This window comes from Fistularia commersonii, chromosome 11 (assembly GCF_037954325.1).
Source record: "Fistularia commersonii isolate RoL2024-O1a breed Wild chromosome 11, RoL_Fcom_v1.0, whole genome shotgun sequence".
Classification (NCBI taxonomy): Eukaryota; Metazoa; Chordata; class Actinopteri; order Syngnathiformes; family Fistulariidae; genus Fistularia; species Fistularia commersonii.
The window spans coordinates 19,138,882-19,156,613 of NC_141294.1; the positions used below are offsets into that span (position 1 = coordinate 19,138,882).

Genomic DNA, 17,732 nt, shown 5'->3' on the forward strand with positions numbered 1-17,732 from the left:
CGGATGAATTCTGAAGTATATAGGGATATACTTTCTGCTCAGATTCAGCCAAACGCAGCAAAGATGATTGGACGGCGCTTCACGGTACAGAGGGACAATGATCTGAAACACTGCAAAAGCCACCAAGAAGTTTTTTAAAGCAAAGAAGTGGAATATCCTGATGGCTGAGTCAATCACCAGATCTCAACCCAATTGAACATGCATTTCACTTGTTCAAGACAAAGAGACCCACAAACAAGCAACTACTGTCACGGATCGGGCGGACTCGGGCAGGGAACCACACCTCAGAGCAGGAATATGGGTTGAAAGCGCTTTATTTGGATTGAACGGCAGGTATGGTAGGACGGGTTGCAGGCAGGACGGACCCCCAGGCAGGGTGACAGCAGGAAGGACTGGGTCTCACCAGGATGGGTCCCAGGCAGGGTGAAGGCAGGATCTCAGGCTGGGTCAAGGTGCGATGGGCCACCAGGGGTTTCCAGTCTACACGCAGGGTCTGGTGGCTCACCTGGGTCAAGGCAGGATCTCGGGCTGGGTCAGAGTTACACCGGCCGGCTGGGTCCAGGCATAACGGGGTAGGGGTCCAGGCATAACGGGGTAGGGGTCCGGTCCTAGCAGGTGTCTGAGACATCCTCAATCCTTCGGCAGCAGGCCGAAGTGTGCCGCTGCCCTTTATAGGGATCTTGATTAGCGGCAGCTGCTGCAGCTGGCGCAGATTGCGAATTAATCTCAGCCGTGTCTCCTCTCGGCTGCCGAGAGGGGATCCTGACAACAACTGAAGGTAGGTGCAGTAAAGGCCTGGCAAAGCATCACAAAGGAGGAAACCCGGTGACGTTGGTGAAGTCCAAAGGTTCCAGACTTCAGGCAGTCATTACCCGCAAAGCATTCTCAACAAAATATTGAAAAGTAACATTTTACTCAGGGTTATCTTTATTTGTCCAATCACTTTTGAGCCCCTGAAATGAGGAGAGTTTGTAGGAAAAATTTCCAACATGTTTAATCATATATTTTTGTTCAATCCCTTGAATTAAACGTGAAAGTGTGGAGTTCAAATCCAATGTGGTGGCATGCAGAGCCCAAACCATGAAGATTGTGTCTATGTCCAAATATTTCTGAGCCTAACTGTATGTTGAAGAGAGACAAAAGGTGTCATGAGAAGGGTTTATAAGAGTGTCGGGAAAGTTAACAAGAGTATGGGAAAGGTTAATAAGAGCGCAGGGAGCGTTATAAAGCTTTAAAATAGATAGAAATAATAAAATAGAAATATGGTTGCTTGCTACTTCGCAGATTTTTGTTTATCCCGGCTTGTTCTGGAACGTAACCCCCACGGTAAACGATATATATATGTATGCGTATCATATATATGTATACATATACACAAAAATATGCATATATACAGTATATACATACTATATATAGTCAGAGGATTTTTTTTCAAGTGACATGGTATTTTACCTACATCTTCTATAATGTTTTTTAACCACCTGAGCGCCACTGACGGCCCGTTGATTAACAGGAAGGCAAACAGCCTGCAGGCGCACCATGCCTCGGTTTGTTGTCTTTTCCTCCCTGCCCTTTGACCTCATCTGAAATCATCAGCCAGTGGACACGCCTCGTCTCAGTCTGCGGTTCTCCGGTGAGAACTTTCAACACACTCTCAAAGAAACTTTTACTGCTCACTGTGCAGTTCAGCTCTTTATTAATTCTTTTTACTCTCAGGGCAGATTTCTTAGCGGTTTTATTTTGTCTGTTTCTGGCTGAGGGATATATAGGTTTTATATGATATATATAATAGGTTTTCATGATTGTAATCTATATTATAATGAGGAATCAGCCAATTCATTCATTGTTAAAAATGTGTCATTATTTGTGACAAAGTAAATAATCCCAAAATGTCTCACTTTGTTAGTTATTATTTGTCATTATTTTGAAAATTTCAACTGATTTTGAGCTGTTTTTACTTATTTATTTATTCATTTATTTATTTATTATTAATTTATTTTTTTAACAAAAGCAGTATTTTATTTATTTTCCTCTGAGTTTTAGGAATTTTCGAGAGATGTCAACGCTTTGCCCTTGGACGTACTTTTACTTTGCCATTTGTCACAAATATGGTATTTTTTCATTTCCCCCCCCCCAGCAGATACTTCTTTCAAAAACATTTTAAATTAAATATTTTTGGAGGTCAACTAAGACACACATGTAACACTCATAAAATAGAAAAAAAAACATTTTCTTTTAATCTGATAGAACTGATTGAAACATATTGCTCTGCTGGTTTGATTTTTTTTCTTTTGTATACAATAAAGAATATGGTTGTGGCAGTGGTGATCCGGAGCGTGATTTGTTGCCTGTTGGAACTGGTCCTTCTGGTCTGGCAGGTCTGGAGGAGGAGGGGTGGAAGGTTGGAGGGGGGGAGAAGAAGAAGAAGAAGAAGAAGTAGAAGGAGGAGGAGGAGGAGGAGAAAGAGGAGAAGAAAGCAGCTCCAACACCGATCGGTGACAAACCAGAGACGAAACGGCCCTGGTGGATCCTAATGTGGAGTCAATGATGGTTTTAATCTGTGATCTCTGTGATCCTTTTTTTAATCTCAAAAGGAAGTTTTGATTTTTTCTTCCTCTGTAAGTTTTATTTTGAAATCTGCCAGTGGTCCGATGTTCCGGCACGGTGACCCCAGACGACTGAGGAAATGAGGAAGTGACAAAATTTGACTTAGGAGCAGAGATTTTTTTTTTTTTTTTTTTTAAACTGAGCAGGAAGTTGGTGACGAAATCCCGAGTTCTCAAGGTTCTGAAGGTCCAAAAGGTCAGTGCCTGCTTTGGATTGGCTGCTCTTTATTTTCAATTGTTTTGAAAGATGGTTATTCTTGGTTATTTTTTGTTAAATTTACCTTCCAAGCTATCTGGGCTCAAATACCTTGCTTTGTTGTCACCTAACTACTTAGGCTGGTTACCTAGTGACCTGCATACCTACCTTTGTACCAAGCTACCTACTGAACTACCTGAGGCTTACCTATCTACTTCCATGATTGCCTTGCTACTTAGGCTTCTCACCTACTTATCTGCCCATTTACTAGCCACTTTGGTGACTTACCTAGTCACCGTAACGGCTACTTATGTTTACTTTTTCCGCTTTGCTAGGTACTTGACTTACTTACCTACTTGGCAAGCTATCTACCAACTCAGGTATGTAGCTTTCTTTCTCCTCACCAGCTTGTTTATCAGGTTAGCTGACTAGCTGCCTGCACACCTGGCTACCACCAAAATGCCGACTTACCTTGTTTCTGATGAAAAACAATCTTGCTTCCCTCCTTCGGGAAAATAAAAAACACCTTGCTAACACCCATCTTTTGTCTCCGACAACACCAGCTGCTACCGAGGTATTTTGACTTACCAGTCTACGTCATACCCGGGCTACTTAGGCTGCTTGCCCAATTACCTAGCTACCTACATAGCTAACTACTTAGACTTGCTTATCTTCCTATGCTGTCACCTTGCTACTTAGGCTATTTACCTGCTCACCTAGTCGACTTACTTGCTCCCTAAAGAACTTACTCAGTGTACATACCCAAAGTAGGCACCATTCTACCTTCCAACCAGCTTGTCTCCCAGCTACTGAGGCTGCTTGCCTAATTACCTAGCCACCTAGCGAGCTACTGAGGCTTACCTATCTACCAACATTGTCACCTCAGTACTGAGGTTACTTACCTTCTTATCTAGCCACCTACCCACCTTACTAGCTGCTTGGGCTACTTACCAGCTTACCTAGCAACTTTTCATGCCTAACCACTGAGATTTACTTATCAGTGAAGATACCACTGTTGCCTCGCTACTTAAGCTACTTACCTACTTATCTAGCCATCGTAAAAACCTTTGAAGCTACTTACCAAGCTATCTACATAACCATGTATGTACTGTTCCTTCCATCCTCCCTGTCAGTCTGTTGGGCAAGATATCAAGCAGCCTGCAAACTTGGCTATCACCATCCTTTCTGTTTACCTGCTTTCTCCGCAACCAGCTTCTGTCTTTCTCGCCTTCTTTTCTTCCTTCTTTTTGTATTCACCTATGCAGGACTGCAAAGGTGAGATGTCTTGATCAAATGCCTCACCCAGTCTCTGGACTTTGACCAGTCAAGCCTCCTACATGGCTACTTTGCCTGACCTTCCTGCATTGCACACTTGGGGTGCTTGCTAACTAACCTAGCTACCCATCGAGCTACATAGGCTTACCTACCCAACTACGTTGTCATATAGCTACTTTTACTAATTACCTATTTACCTAGCCACCCTTAATCTCACCTATCCACTTCGAGTATATGGCTGTCTAGCGACCCATGTACAGTATATATCTTCCTGCCTTGCCACTGGCGTGTCTATCAGGTGAGCTTGCAAGCTACCTTACCTTCCTGTCTTTTAACTCGCCGTCTCTCAAACTGAGCTTCCTTCTTCTCTTCCTTCTCCTCTCTCTTCCTTTCTTCGCTCCTCTCTTCTCACCAGCCCAGGCACTGACCGATCATCTGACTCTGTCTCTTGTCTCTGACCAGTCTAGCATGCAAATGGCGTTGCAACGCCATTTCCTGACGGAGGGTGGTAAGACCAGACGTCCGGTGGATGACAGCGATGTTTGATTGACTGATCTTCGTGAGAAGTGAAGTTTAACGCCTACAAATCCCGACGTACTTTTATTTTTTGGCTTCAAACCCACGGTAAACACTGAAGGCCATAATGTTTTTTTATTTTCTAGTTGTTAAAAAGGTCAAATATCTATCTACTCTGCTGTTTTTATTTTTTTTTGGACATGCCTCTGGAAGTTCTATCAAAGATGGATGAGGAAGTGGACGGGGGGGAGAGACCGAGATATGGATTGAGGGACGAGAACAGGGACTCTGAGCAGCCCGATGGGAACTTGTCGGCTTTAGACACTAGTTTCTTCCAGCGGGGGCAATCAGACAAACAAGTATTCAATTCCATTGAATATCAGGCAAGTAAGAAGGAAAGCTTTGCCACTACTTACTACTAATACTTCCGGTACTGCCTATGCTACTTCTACTAATGCTAGCACTTTTAGCATGTGCACATGGAAACAATAGGGGTAATAAAAGTACCCATACACTGTATTTTCTGCTAGTTTACTACTACAACAGCGACACTACTTTAAGGGGTAATTGTCTTACTACTACTAATGACACTACCACTTTTATTCATTACTTCTACCAATACTACTATGGTAAATGGTGTAAATGGCACTTACCATGCCTTCGGGAGCAACTTGGGGTTCAGTGCCTTGCCCAAAGATGCTTCAACAATCGAACCTCCGACCTTCTGATTGAGGCACCCACAATCACTATCACAACTACTACTTTGTACTTGTACTTCTACCACTACTAGAGTTTTCTGAAATCTTGTCACGGTGTCACGGTAACTGAATGTAATTCTTTTTTTTTTCATATTTTGGATTTCTGCTGAAAAAAAGGGAACTTTTTGATCTTCCGATTGAAAGTAGAATAAATGTCTGTTTCTCAATGTTTCAGAGACGAACGAAGCAGAAGGTGGTGACGGACTTCACCTCCGTCAGTAAGGCGGCGTCGGTGGCGGTGAAACATCGAGCGGCTCTGAAAAGCGTTCTCTTCAATGACAAGACCCCGCCCACCGAGGTCACTTCCTGTTTCCTTCTCCTTCCCCCAGATTATTCCCTGACCAGAGTATCAAGGGTACCAAGACTATCAGAGTATCAAGGCCAGAGTACTGACGGAACAGATTATCATCATACCTGATCAGTATTTATCCAGATACAACTTTCCAACTGGTTCATTATTAAAAAATTTATCCTCGAACCAGATTGTTTCCTGACCAGATTACGATCAAACCAAGTTGGCATTAATCCAGATTATTTTTCTGCCCAGATAAGTACCAAACCTGGTATGCAAGACTGGATTATTAACAAATCATATAATATTCTGATCAGACTATTATCAGACCAGAATGGCATAATTCTAGATTATTCTCCAACCGCAAGATAACCATATGAGATTATTCTCAAACCAGATTAATGCATGACAAGATGATCATAGGATCATATGATAATAAAACCAGATTAGTGTTCAACTGGATAATTTTCAAAGCTAATTGGCATTGATCCAGATAATTTTCCAATTACATTATTACCAGATCAGATTATTATCATATAATTTTACTGCCAGGTCAGATTATCATTGGACCAGAGTAGTATCACACCAGATAACTGTCGAACTGGATTATCATTTAAACCAGATTGGCATTGGCATTTATCCAGATACATTCTCCGACTGGAGTGTAACTAGACCAGATTATGAGCAGACCTAATTGGCATCAAGCCAGATTATCAGATCAGATGAGTGTCAAACCAGGTTGACATTTATCCAGATTTTTGTTCTCATCAGATTATCATCAGAACAGATTAGTAACAAACCACATCACTGTCAAACCAGGTCGGTGTCGAATCAGATTTTTTCCAACCAAATTACCGCCACACGGTTTATTGTTAAACCACATTATTTCTATTTCAAAAAGTTGAATCAATCCAGATTATTCTACAACCATAAAAGCACCAGACCAGATTATTACCAAACATGATTAGATTCAAACCAATCTAACACTAGTCCGCATCATTATTTAACCATACAATTTTACGATCAGAATATCCTCATTCTTGGTCGGCATCAATCCAGATTATTCTCCAACCCGAAAATTACCAGACTAGATTATTATTAAACAAGACTAATCCTAAACCAGATGAGTTCAAACCAGATTTTTATGGATCGATAGATTTTCCAGTTGGATTATTATCAGACTAGTTTATTGCAACGCCAGGTTATTACCAGATCAGACTCCTTGCAGGCAAGAATAATCTGTGTAAAACCATATTATTACCAAACCAGATTATCATCAAACAGATTACTTTCAAACCAGAATAAATTCAGCCCAGATTAATATCAAACAAGGCTATTCATCGATCAGGTTAGCATCAGACCAACTTATTGTTGACTTGGCTACTATAGACAAGATCACCAAAGGTTATTATCAACTCAACACTCAGGGGTCGGCGCTGCATGAGCGCCTCCTGGTGGCAAAAGGAGTGAAGAGGAAAGACGACTCACAATCCCATCCTCCTCTCTGCTTCGCCTTTGGTGTTTGTGGTCCTCAGGAATGGACTCAGATGGAAGACCTGAAAAGGGCACTGCAGGCCTTCGCTGTCCCCGTCAACCTCAAGTGGACGTGGAGGGACGAGGACCAGGGCTCGAGGCTGGAGGCCAGCTGGACGGATGTTGTGACCTCACATCCCGTAAGTGACGATTGACCTGACTGGCCTCTGCAGGGGTCTCAGTCTCTATGTCCTCAAACAAATGCCGAGCAGCTCAAGTCAAATGGCATCTTTGTTATTTATTTGTTAAAAAAAAAAAAAATCAATTTATTTTCCAAGATTTTTATTCAAATGAAGATTTTCTGATTTTTAGGTGATTTCTTTTTTTCCCGCAAATTTTCAATTTATTTTTCATTTTATGCCATTTATTTTCTTTTTGAGGACTGATTGATTTTTATGTGATTTCTTGTATTTTTTTCTATTGTTTCCGAATTATTTTTAGTTCTCTTTTTTCGCAGAATTTTAGTTTTCCTACATACAGAAGCCTGAACTTCTCAAGATGTTTTAAGATAAGCAGCAATTTTTTCCTAACATTCTTATTTTTATTTAATTATTTCTGGGAGATTTTACTGTTTCAGTTATTTTTGAATTCTATTTATTTTCATAACTTTCACGTTTTTTCGTGAAATAATTACATTTTATGTATTATGTTAGATGATTTCTTGTATTAACAAAGTTACTCAGCAAATTTCCAGTTTATTTTTGGGTCTCTCATTTTTGCGCAGAATTTTAGTTTTCTTACCTAGGGAAGCGTTAACTGGCTATCTCTTCATGCTTTTTTCACTTTCAATTTGTCCAGATAAGTTATTATTGGGTTTATTTTTATGCACAATTTCAGTTTTCTTACCCCCAGAAGCCCAAACATTTATTTTTTTAGAGTTGTTTTTTTTCTGACATTAATACTTTAATTATTTCTGCAAAATAATTCATATTTTACATTTTCAATTCTTTCACATTTCCATTTTTTTCCACATTTATGGTGAGATTATGATTTCTCCTAAAATAACATTTTTATGGTAATTAAATAACACAATTATTTCCGGGAAAGAATTAGAAAAGATATAGAAAATTTATAGATATATAGAAAGTTTATATATGTATATATATATATATATATATATATATATATATATGTGAAACATGTTCAACCAGTACCCACAGTAACCGTATGACCAGACCACTTTCTGTTTCCTCTTTTAAATGAATCAATTAATGTATCTATCTATCTATCTATCTATCTATCTATCTATCTATCTATCTATCTATCTATCTATCTATATGTATGCATATATATACATATATATATATATATATATATATACGTACACTGTTCAAAAAAGGAACACTAAAATAACACATCTGAGAGCTGAATGAATGCAAAAATATTCTTATTAAATACTTTGTTCCTTCCATAGTTGAGTGTGCTGACAACAAAATCACACAAAAATGATCAAAGGTAATCAAATTTATGAATCCATGGAGGTCTGGATTTGTAGAGTCAATGAAAGAGTAAAAACAAGTCAAAATAAATCAGTGTTGCTGCCCAAGTGGACAGTTTGATAATCACACAAGTGTGAGTGACTTGGAGTTACATTGTGTTGTTTATATGTATGTATATATATATATATATATATATATATATATATATATATATAGTAAATGAGTTAATTATTCTAAATTAAATTATTGTTAATTAGAGACTATATATATGTAGTCTCTAATTTACAATTAATGAAGAAAAAAATTAAAGAAAAAGAAAGAAGGCTTTTCTCTGCAAATCAGTGTTTCTGGTTTTTGACGCCTGTGATCCTTCCCGGCAGACGATGTCTAAGAGCGAGAGGCATCAACAGGAAGCTCTGTGGGAGTGGCTTTGCACCGAGCTCTCGTACATCAACCAGCTGATTGTCATCAGAGACGTAAGGCGTCGCCGCCTCTCAAACCCCCGGTGCTTTGGTAAGCTTTTTTTTTTTTCACTGTCTGGTTTAACCCTCTTGCCGCTTCCAGCTGGTCATGGCCGCCCTGGTGAACCTGCACCGCTGCGGGTTCCTCCTGGAGGTCAGTGGTCAGAAGCCCCGCCCCCTCCCGAAGCGCCAAAACGCTCATTGGGCGGCTCGATTTGTAACCCTACAACATCTCCGTTGGCCAGGTGACCCCCGACCTACTCTTCTCCAACATCCCCTCCATCCTCGCCACCCACCAGCTCTTCTGGAGGGAAGAGATCTATCCCATGCTTCAGGTGGTCCGGACATCAGGGAGGCCCTTTGACCCCCTATGGTTAGAGGCCGGGATCCTGCAGGTACAAAAAGTGTGACGGTCGCAAAGGTGTCCAAACGTAAACATTTATTGTTTTCCAGAAAGCAACACATAACCAAAAATTAACCCTTTCTGGGATCTTGACAGGAAAAAAAATGAGAAAATAAATAATAGCATTATTAATTAAATAAATAGATAAAACTAATTATGAAATATATAATAACCAAATAACCCTTTGCAAGTTTTCCACAGATAAAAAGACCAAGGAACATTAACTTTCTTGTAGACGCAACTGTTCGCAGGTCTCTCATATCAAATTCACTGTGAAAACCAGAAAGCAAGCAGGCTATGAAACCAAACTGATACCAACACCTACCAAGTTAAATACCCTGCATTCTGAATCTGTTTTTCTCTTTCCTAATCTTTTCGCCATTATTCCGTGTTGTTTGACAGGGGCGTGTCCAGGATTTTTGTTTGAGGGAGGGGTTTCAGATGAGGCATAGACTGCAGAAGAGTGGAATAGATGTTACGTTCTATGCATGTAAAAGTCACAATTACGTGGCCAGAATAGAAAAAAAAAAAATCATAATGCATCTCTGGTATTGTTCAGGGACCGGGCAAAGTGTGGCGGCGGGCCGTATCTGGCTCCTGGGCCGTAGTTTGGGGACCACTGTTTTTTAAATCAATAAATTAGTGAGAAAATTAGCAATGAAAAATCGATCATGAAAATTAGCCACAAATCTACAAGGCAAAGCATTTTTGAAAAAATCAATCAAAAATATTAATATTATTTTATTGTATTTTATTTTGCTTTATCACATTTTAGCAAGTTTTAGCACATTTTAGCACATTTTAGCGCTTTTGGCGCTTAATTTATTACTTTACTTTACTTTATTTATTACTTAATTTATTTTTGAATATTTTATTTTGTTTTATTTCATTGTGTTTTACTTCACTGTACTTAATTTCCTCAAAAACCTCTAGTTTTTTTATATGTGGAAAAAAATTGCCCTAAAAATTTAAAAAATCCAGGAAAATGAACAAGTTTAATGAAAAAAAAAACATCTGGAAAATTCTGGATATTTTGTTCTGAAAGCTAGAAAAATTGGGTTCTGAATTGAGCATTGTTGTCTGTCTCTTTTCTCCAGTTCTGCAAGCGCTTCTCCTCGTACCGTCTCTACTGCTGGGAGGAGGAACGGAACCTGGAGTTCGCTCACAGGCAGATGGAGAGCAACCCGCATTTCCTGACCTACGTCCAGGTCCAGTGAACGCAACGTGAACGCACACGTGCAGAGTTGAACCCATTGTTTCCAATGAGTAATAACGACAGTATAATTACTTCAAGTTCTCGGCAGTATTTTAGGACGTGGGCGGCTCGCTGTCCTCGGCTCGAACGGAAACGGAAAAAATTTTTAATTTGCGGTAACCAGGAAAAAAGAGTCGTTGACTAAACCGCCATCTGCCTGGGTTTGGTAATTACAGGAACTTGGCTGTGAACGGAGGGACTTTGCTGTTTACGCACTAGTTAAAATCAGCAGTGTCATCTTAGATGTAAACACACACCCTGCCTCCATTCACATGTGAGGAATGTAAAAGCAGTGAGTAATGACTGTGTAATTAACGCTTAATGTGTCAGAGTCGCTCCCGACGGGCGCATCTCACAAAGTGTTCTGTCATCATGATTCAGCCTAAATTCTCGGCGTGATTACGGTCTGTCGCAGCCGAGGAACTTATGGGAGCCTGGGAACCTGTTGCGTAAAAAGCCAGAGAGGGCAGGGCGCACCGCTCAGATGGCGGAGGCAGGGTTGAAAAAAAAAACATTTAAAAAGCATGGATAAATATGGAGCACAGAGATTCAATTTTCTTGAGCAATTTCACGACTTCTGCTTGTGGAAAAACAAGTGCAACTTGTTGGTACAGTGAAAATCGGTTGCATGACTTCTGTGAAGACGGAGGAGATGGATAATTGTTGTTTTTTTTATTATTATTTATCATATTTATCATAAATACCTGCTGTCAGTTTCTTCCATTCCATAAATGATGAGCATCGTGAAAATAGGATGTCCTCATTTGGGGACAATGGGATTATTTAGGAACCTTTAACATATCTTTTATTTGAATAGACATTTAGTTTACTCACCTGATCAGTGACGGTGTCCTCAAACGAGAATTGCATAATTAGCTGTCCGTTAGCTTATTGCTACAATGTCAAAGCTTCTTGATAGTAGCAGCAGTTAGTTCAAGTTAAAAAAGTCAAAAAATTAGGTGGACCGACTTCTAATTGTGCTGTCTTCAAATGAGGACGCCGGTCTGTTAACTTTATTAAACTCAAACATTTTATTTTGAATGTGCGCTGTTTCATCTTGCACGAACAACAACGGAGGCCATTGTGTCCTTGGAAGAGAGCGTCCAGGGGGATGACGGCTCTCCAGTGGGAAACAACACTTTTGGTTTAACTGGCAGTGAAGATATTTTCATTTTCTATCCACGGCCTCGACAGGAAACCAGTCGTCATGGTTGTTTCACGGACGGGTTTTGAAGGTCGCCCTGAAAGTGCAGCTTCTCAGAAACTTGTGTGAGCAGTCATCATCGGTGCGCATTCAACTTAATAAACAATGCAAACAATGAAAACCGCCAATGGAACGTTCTTCAGCAAACATGGAACCCACGTCCCCTATAATGAGACTTGACAGAGTATTCCTGCTGAAAGTGCACAAAAGTTATTTTTTTGGCGCTAAAGGAAATCCTGGTTTGGGGGTCCAATCTGATGGTGGGATTTCTGAGGCCCGTATGACTTTAGGCACAAGGATAGTACATAGGATAGTAGTTAGATACCCGTAAGATGGACCTTCTGCAAGTTGGGCAAACTCCGTCGGGCACATTTGGGAGCATACCCTTACGGTATGTGCGTGTTTCTAACTGTGTTCTGGTCCCCTCCAGTGGGTGGAGACACACCCTCAGTGTGAGCGGATGCGTCTGGGTGAGATGCAGGCGAAGCCCCACCAGCGAATCACCAAGTACCCGCTTCTGCTCAAGGCGGTGATGAAAAACACCCAGGACCCTCAGACTCAGCAGAGACTGAGGCTCATGGTGAGACACCCTGACTGTTGGTCTTTTGCGCGCTAGCAGAGAATCATGCCCTCATTGGTCCATCACCCCCACACCAGTTGTCCAGTGTCAACGGGTTCTTGGAGAGTATCAACGACTTCCTGAGGCTGAAGGACGAGGAACTGGCTCTGTCTATCTCTGCTCAGAGGTTGGAAGGGTACGAGGTGGAGGGAGTCAATGAGGAGATTGACAAGGTACCCGCTCTGGAGGATGTGTTTCTTGTGTTGTCATTGTGAGAGAAAACAAACCATGTACCCCCTCTCCCCCGGCAGCACGTACGTGATATTTTCAAGTTCGACCTGACATGCCCTGTCCCAGGGACAGGTCCCGGCGTTGTTCGGAAGTTGTTGCTGGAGGCAAACTTGAAGATCCGATGCAGGAAAGACAGTAAGGTGAGCAGAGCTGGAACCTATGGAGAACGAACCTGTTAGGTACCAAGTCGAAGACTTTCTATAGGAGGGGTGTTGACGTAGATATGACCCTCCATGTTTGTTGAAAAATGACGAGAAATGGGTTGCTAACGGTTGGTATATGACGCAAAAGGAAGCCTTCAACATACCTCAGGCATAGCGATGAGAATGGGCTGCAAAAAGTAACTTTTCCTGAATAATTCCTGACGCATTTTCTCCCGCATCCTGCCCACCAGTCCACTCTTTTGGGCACATATCGCGGGGCTTCATGTGCTGTCAGTGCCATGAGTTTATCTCAAAGCAGGTCCATTTCATTTACACATCCACTTACTGCTTCAAAGGTATCCTTTCCAGTAATTGTGCTGCGAACTGATCTTAACCCAAAAAGTTATCTGTTACGCACAGATCTGAGACCACTCCATGAATAAATATCAACAGCTGTGCAGTTACATTAGTGTCACTGCGCTCTCCATGAACATGCATGTCTCCAAACCCACTATTTTCAATGTCCACCTTGTGTTTCGCCAATTTTGGGGGTTATCTGACATGTGACAGCTGATGAGCAGGTTGGGCTAGCACTTGCCGGCACTCGAATGATGCGCCACAGCAGTCGTAGGGCATGATGGGACTCTTGGTATTAATGGTTTAACCCAGGGGTCGGCAACCCTTAGCACCCAAAGAGCCATTTGGACCATGTTTCCTCGGAAAAGAAAACACTGGGAGCCGCACTTACTTTTTGACGTTTAAAATAAAGGTATCACCAATAAAGGTATATATTGCTTTTTATTACCTTTACACTTTGTGAATTTCAGAAGCAACACACTACACACTTGTTTATACAAAGTATTACAGAGAAAATTAAATTTTATTTATGTAATGAACTCATTTTGAGCTTTGGGCTTTCAGAGCATGTAGCGGAGCGTTGACCTGAATTTTAAAAATAAATGGGGAAAAAAATCACTGTGTCAGTAAATAATAAAAATAAATATTTGCAAAATGTCTTCATAGATATTTATTTTACCTGGTTTATGGGACTTCTGCTCCTGAACTTCTGCGCACAGTATCTGCAAATCAGGACTTTACCGGCTGGCGGGTATACCGGCTTCCGCGAGTGTGACATTCTTTTGAGTGGCGAAAAATAATAAATATAATTTTATTTAATAATTCAAGATCACAATAATCTTCCAACTTAGAACTAAAAGTAAAAAAAAAGGAATTAACACAAATGAAATATACCGCAATTAAATGTTTATAATTTATTTTCCCAAGCCACTCGGAGCCGCAGTGTAACGATGAAAGAACCGCGGGTTGCCGACCCCTGGTTTAACCGCTCCCCTAACCCTAATTGGGGCTGGAGTTGGCTCCAACCATTGCATATTGTACAGTACAGTTCCTCTGAACGAGTTCCTTTCACGTGGTGTTTGTTAATCCTGCCGTGTCTCTTCACACATACCACCGTCCCAGCTGGAGGTGGTCGCTCTTCTCTTCTCCGACGTGCTTCTGATGACCAAGGTGCAGAAGAAAGGGGAGCGGCTGAAGGTGATTCGGCCTCCCCTGGCCCTGGACAGAACATCCTGCATTGCCCTCAAAGATAACTGTGGGTATAACGGCCTTGAATTCACCATAATACAAGTCCATGTATTGAACGTCCCCTCTCGTTGCTCAGGTTCTTTCCTACTGGTGGAGGTCGGGGAGCTTTGTTGTGCCGTTAACGTCTACGTTTTTACGGCCGGAACCTCGGAGACATGCTCCAACTGGGTCTCCACCATCCAGCAGGCAAAGGTATGGCATTTCTGATTCAGGGATCTGCTCAATCTGGTTTGCATCATTTCAATCATCACCATCATTAGTCCAGACTTCCCTGGAAAGTGTCTTTCTCTGCATTGATCTTCCATCTGTCTTGTTCTCAGAAAACTTTAAGGAACCTGAGGGAGATGGAGAGGGAGAGGCAACCTGAAAACAAGAAAGTCCCGCAAACGGAGGAAAGACCTGTTGTGTACGACAATATGGCGGATATGGAGGCGGTGAAGGAGTCACCAAATCAGTATGAAAAAGAGTCATTTGTGGATGAAGATCTGATTGTAGCCCGGTCTGTGAACGGGATTTTGGTGCCTCTTGAACAAGAAGATCCAGACGAAGAGGCCATTGATGACATGTCTTTCATGCAATCGGAATCCGTTGTGAATCAAAAAAAGCTGTCGCCTAAGAAGGTCACTCGTAGCCGGCGAGACAGCAAAGAGTATGAGTGGATAGAAATGGGCCTGAGACAGAAACAAATCTACAAAGAGGAGGAAAAGTTCATTGCTGTGATGAAGAAGGAGCGAAACATGACTGCTCCAAATATAGCGGAGGATGCAATAGAACCACAAGGATTCTCCGGGAAACATTGCATTGTGCCAGGTGGGTATCCAGATGTTGACTATCCAACTGATGAGCTGAGCAGCTCGGACCTTCCAACCCCAACGACCATTTCAGAAGAGCGTCCTGAGATTTTGGGACGGCAAGTAGAGGGTGGGACTTATGTGAGGAAGGACTCCCTGTCCCTTTACCAGGGTGACCCTGCCTGTCATCAAACTGAAGGCGAAACACCTGGCTTCTCCAGGAAGCTGCTGTCCCCCAGGGTGCGGAAGAGGAGGCAGCCCCTGACCCATCAGAGCCCTTCGATTCAGGCTCCTGAACAGTCGTTGCAAAGTTCAAGACGGGGTTCGTCGGTCTCCTCCAACTCTGACTCCGACTACAGCATGAATACCAAGAGGACCTCTTTGTCCAGCCAGAGCTCCGGTTCTCATTTGGTCCTGAAGCTCTGCTCTCTCAAATCCAACCAAGGAATGTTCTGGGAAACCAGCAGCTCCTCGCTGGATCCCCAGACCTTTTCTGAACCGGATCTGCCTAAGTCCAATGCCCACGGTAAAAGTCCGCAAATGAAGAGCCAGAGAAGTGCTTCCATTCCCAACATCATCATTCAAACAGAGGACTTTGTCAGCAGTTCAAACACACACCCAAAGCTCCAGGGTGTGTCAGCTAACCTCCCAACACTTGACCGAAGCAGGCGGTGCACCTCCTCCGTGGAGGGAGTTCTAGAACGAGCCAAGATAAGGGAACAAGACCATAACCCGCTGACTCCGGATTGGAACCCGAAAAGGGAGTTGCCTCTCCATCCTCCCTGTCCATTGTTCTCCATGACATCTTCACCGTCTCCCAGCGAGGATGGGGAGCATGAAGTGCAGCTCCTCAGGCACCGGGCGCTGTCAGTCAGCAGCGGTTGGAAGGAGCAACTGGTGGACGGAGACGAAGATGACAACGACAACAGGTCAGACACTACCATTCACTGTCCAGTCCTGTTTAGACCTGAGATCCAATTGTAGATAATGCCAATCTAAGCACTCAATATGATGAAATGGGAAGTGATGCAACAGGATGCAGAACAGGTACATCTTTGGCAGAGGTTCGTTTCCATCTGTCAAGTCGAGTCACTAGTTATGTTTGAGTCTGATTGTCAGGCTGTGATTATTTAGTACGTCCGTCTGCCTGAGAATTGGCTTTTTTTTGGCGGTCACCAAAAAAATGACCAAGTACCAAGGAGGGCAGAAACTCAGCTCGGCCCAAAAGAATAGGTAAACCCCAAATTGGACCGATCGGCACCTGAGTGACTCCACCCAGACTCAACCCCCACCCGGCCCTCTTTCCACAGCATGCTTGCAACAGACGGCGTGAACGTGGACTGGCCCGGCTGGTGCTTCGACGACAACGAACTCCTGGACCGGCTGCAGCTGGATGGCCGAGGGCTGCTGGAGGACATCGGCGACTCGCTGACACATTGGGGGGGGCGGGGCTTCTTGGAACAAGAGGATGGGGAGTGCAGTCAGGTGTGACAAACCGTCTGGAACTTTTTATTTTTATTGAAATGAATTTACAGAAGAAAAATATAAGCTTTTATTTTGGTAAATGCACTGCAAAGAAAAAAAAATGTACATTAATGTAACATACATATATATATATATTTATATGTATTTAGCTATGTGAATGAATGATATTTAGATCTGACGTAGAAAAACACTATATGATAATTTTTAAAATGAACAAAGGGGGGAGGAGCAAGAAAATATTATCCTGGCATGGAACTTAAATTAGATTATATATATTTTTTATTTTGCTATATTTACAAACATGGCGAACTCAGTGGACAGAAACAACATGGTTCAACACCCGATTGCTTATTGGTGCGTTCATTGTCAACATCCGGCATGGGGAGGGAGGGGACGGAGCCAATCACAGGTGTCACTGGGGGAAAGGGGCGGGGCTTAACCTGGATGGGTCACCTGTCAATCACGCAACCGTTCAGCCTCTCATTCATGCTGAAGACATTGTCTCCAATGAACATTTTGGAAGATGGAGAGAACCCTTGCAGGAGAACATGGAGAATGAACGCCCACCTGCCAGTGAACTGGCTGCATCCTCCACTGTGAAGATCTACTTTCAAACTACAAAAGGAATCTTCTAGATTAAATGCATATGTGAAGAAAACGGGGTTTATTTCTATATTTAGTGCTGGAAAAAAAAAAACATGGCTCTGGAGGTTTTCCGGCATCGTCACTTCCTCCTTTGCTTCTCCTCACGTTTGTTGGAGGCGCTGTGAACGATCGACTCCAGGGCAGCAAACTGAAGGAGCCTCTTTCTCTGCAGGGTGGAGAGGACAAAAAAAACAAGATGATACTGTATGTGTGTGTGTACATTTGTTTGGGTGAGTGTGTGTTTGTCTGTCTCTCTGTATAAGTTAGTGTGCGTA

The 17,732-nt window shown here is 42.3% G+C and overlaps 1 protein-coding gene across 2 annotated transcripts; it reads left to right on the forward strand.

The window, feature by feature from the left end:
- Positions 1 to 2,397: 2,397 nt before the first annotated feature.
- plekhg6 (pleckstrin homology and RhoGEF domain containing G6) lies at positions 2,398 to 17,664 on the forward strand. Of its 2 annotated transcripts, XM_086155709.1 has the most exons (16): positions 2,398 to 2,802; positions 4,540 to 4,701; positions 4,807 to 4,976; positions 5,527 to 5,649; positions 7,179 to 7,316; positions 8,996 to 9,091; positions 9,180 to 9,230; positions 9,322 to 9,471; positions 10,577 to 10,687; positions 12,369 to 12,518; positions 12,596 to 12,730; positions 12,809 to 12,928; positions 14,411 to 14,543; positions 14,613 to 14,728; positions 14,857 to 16,256; positions 16,638 to 17,664. In XM_086155709.1, exons 3-16 carry the CDS (start codon positions 4,818 to 4,820, stop codon positions 16,816 to 16,818), a joined length of 3,063 nt encoding a protein of 1,020 aa, XP_086011835.1. In that variant the 5' UTR covers positions 2,398 to 2,802; positions 4,540 to 4,701; positions 4,807 to 4,817; the 3' UTR covers positions 16,819 to 17,664. The 2 variants fall into 2 exon arrangements, with proteins under 2 accessions (XP_086011835.1, XP_086011834.1); XM_086155708.1 differs by having other exon boundaries at positions 4,540 to 4,976.
- The last annotated feature ends 68 nt before the right edge of the window (positions 17,665 to 17,732 follow it).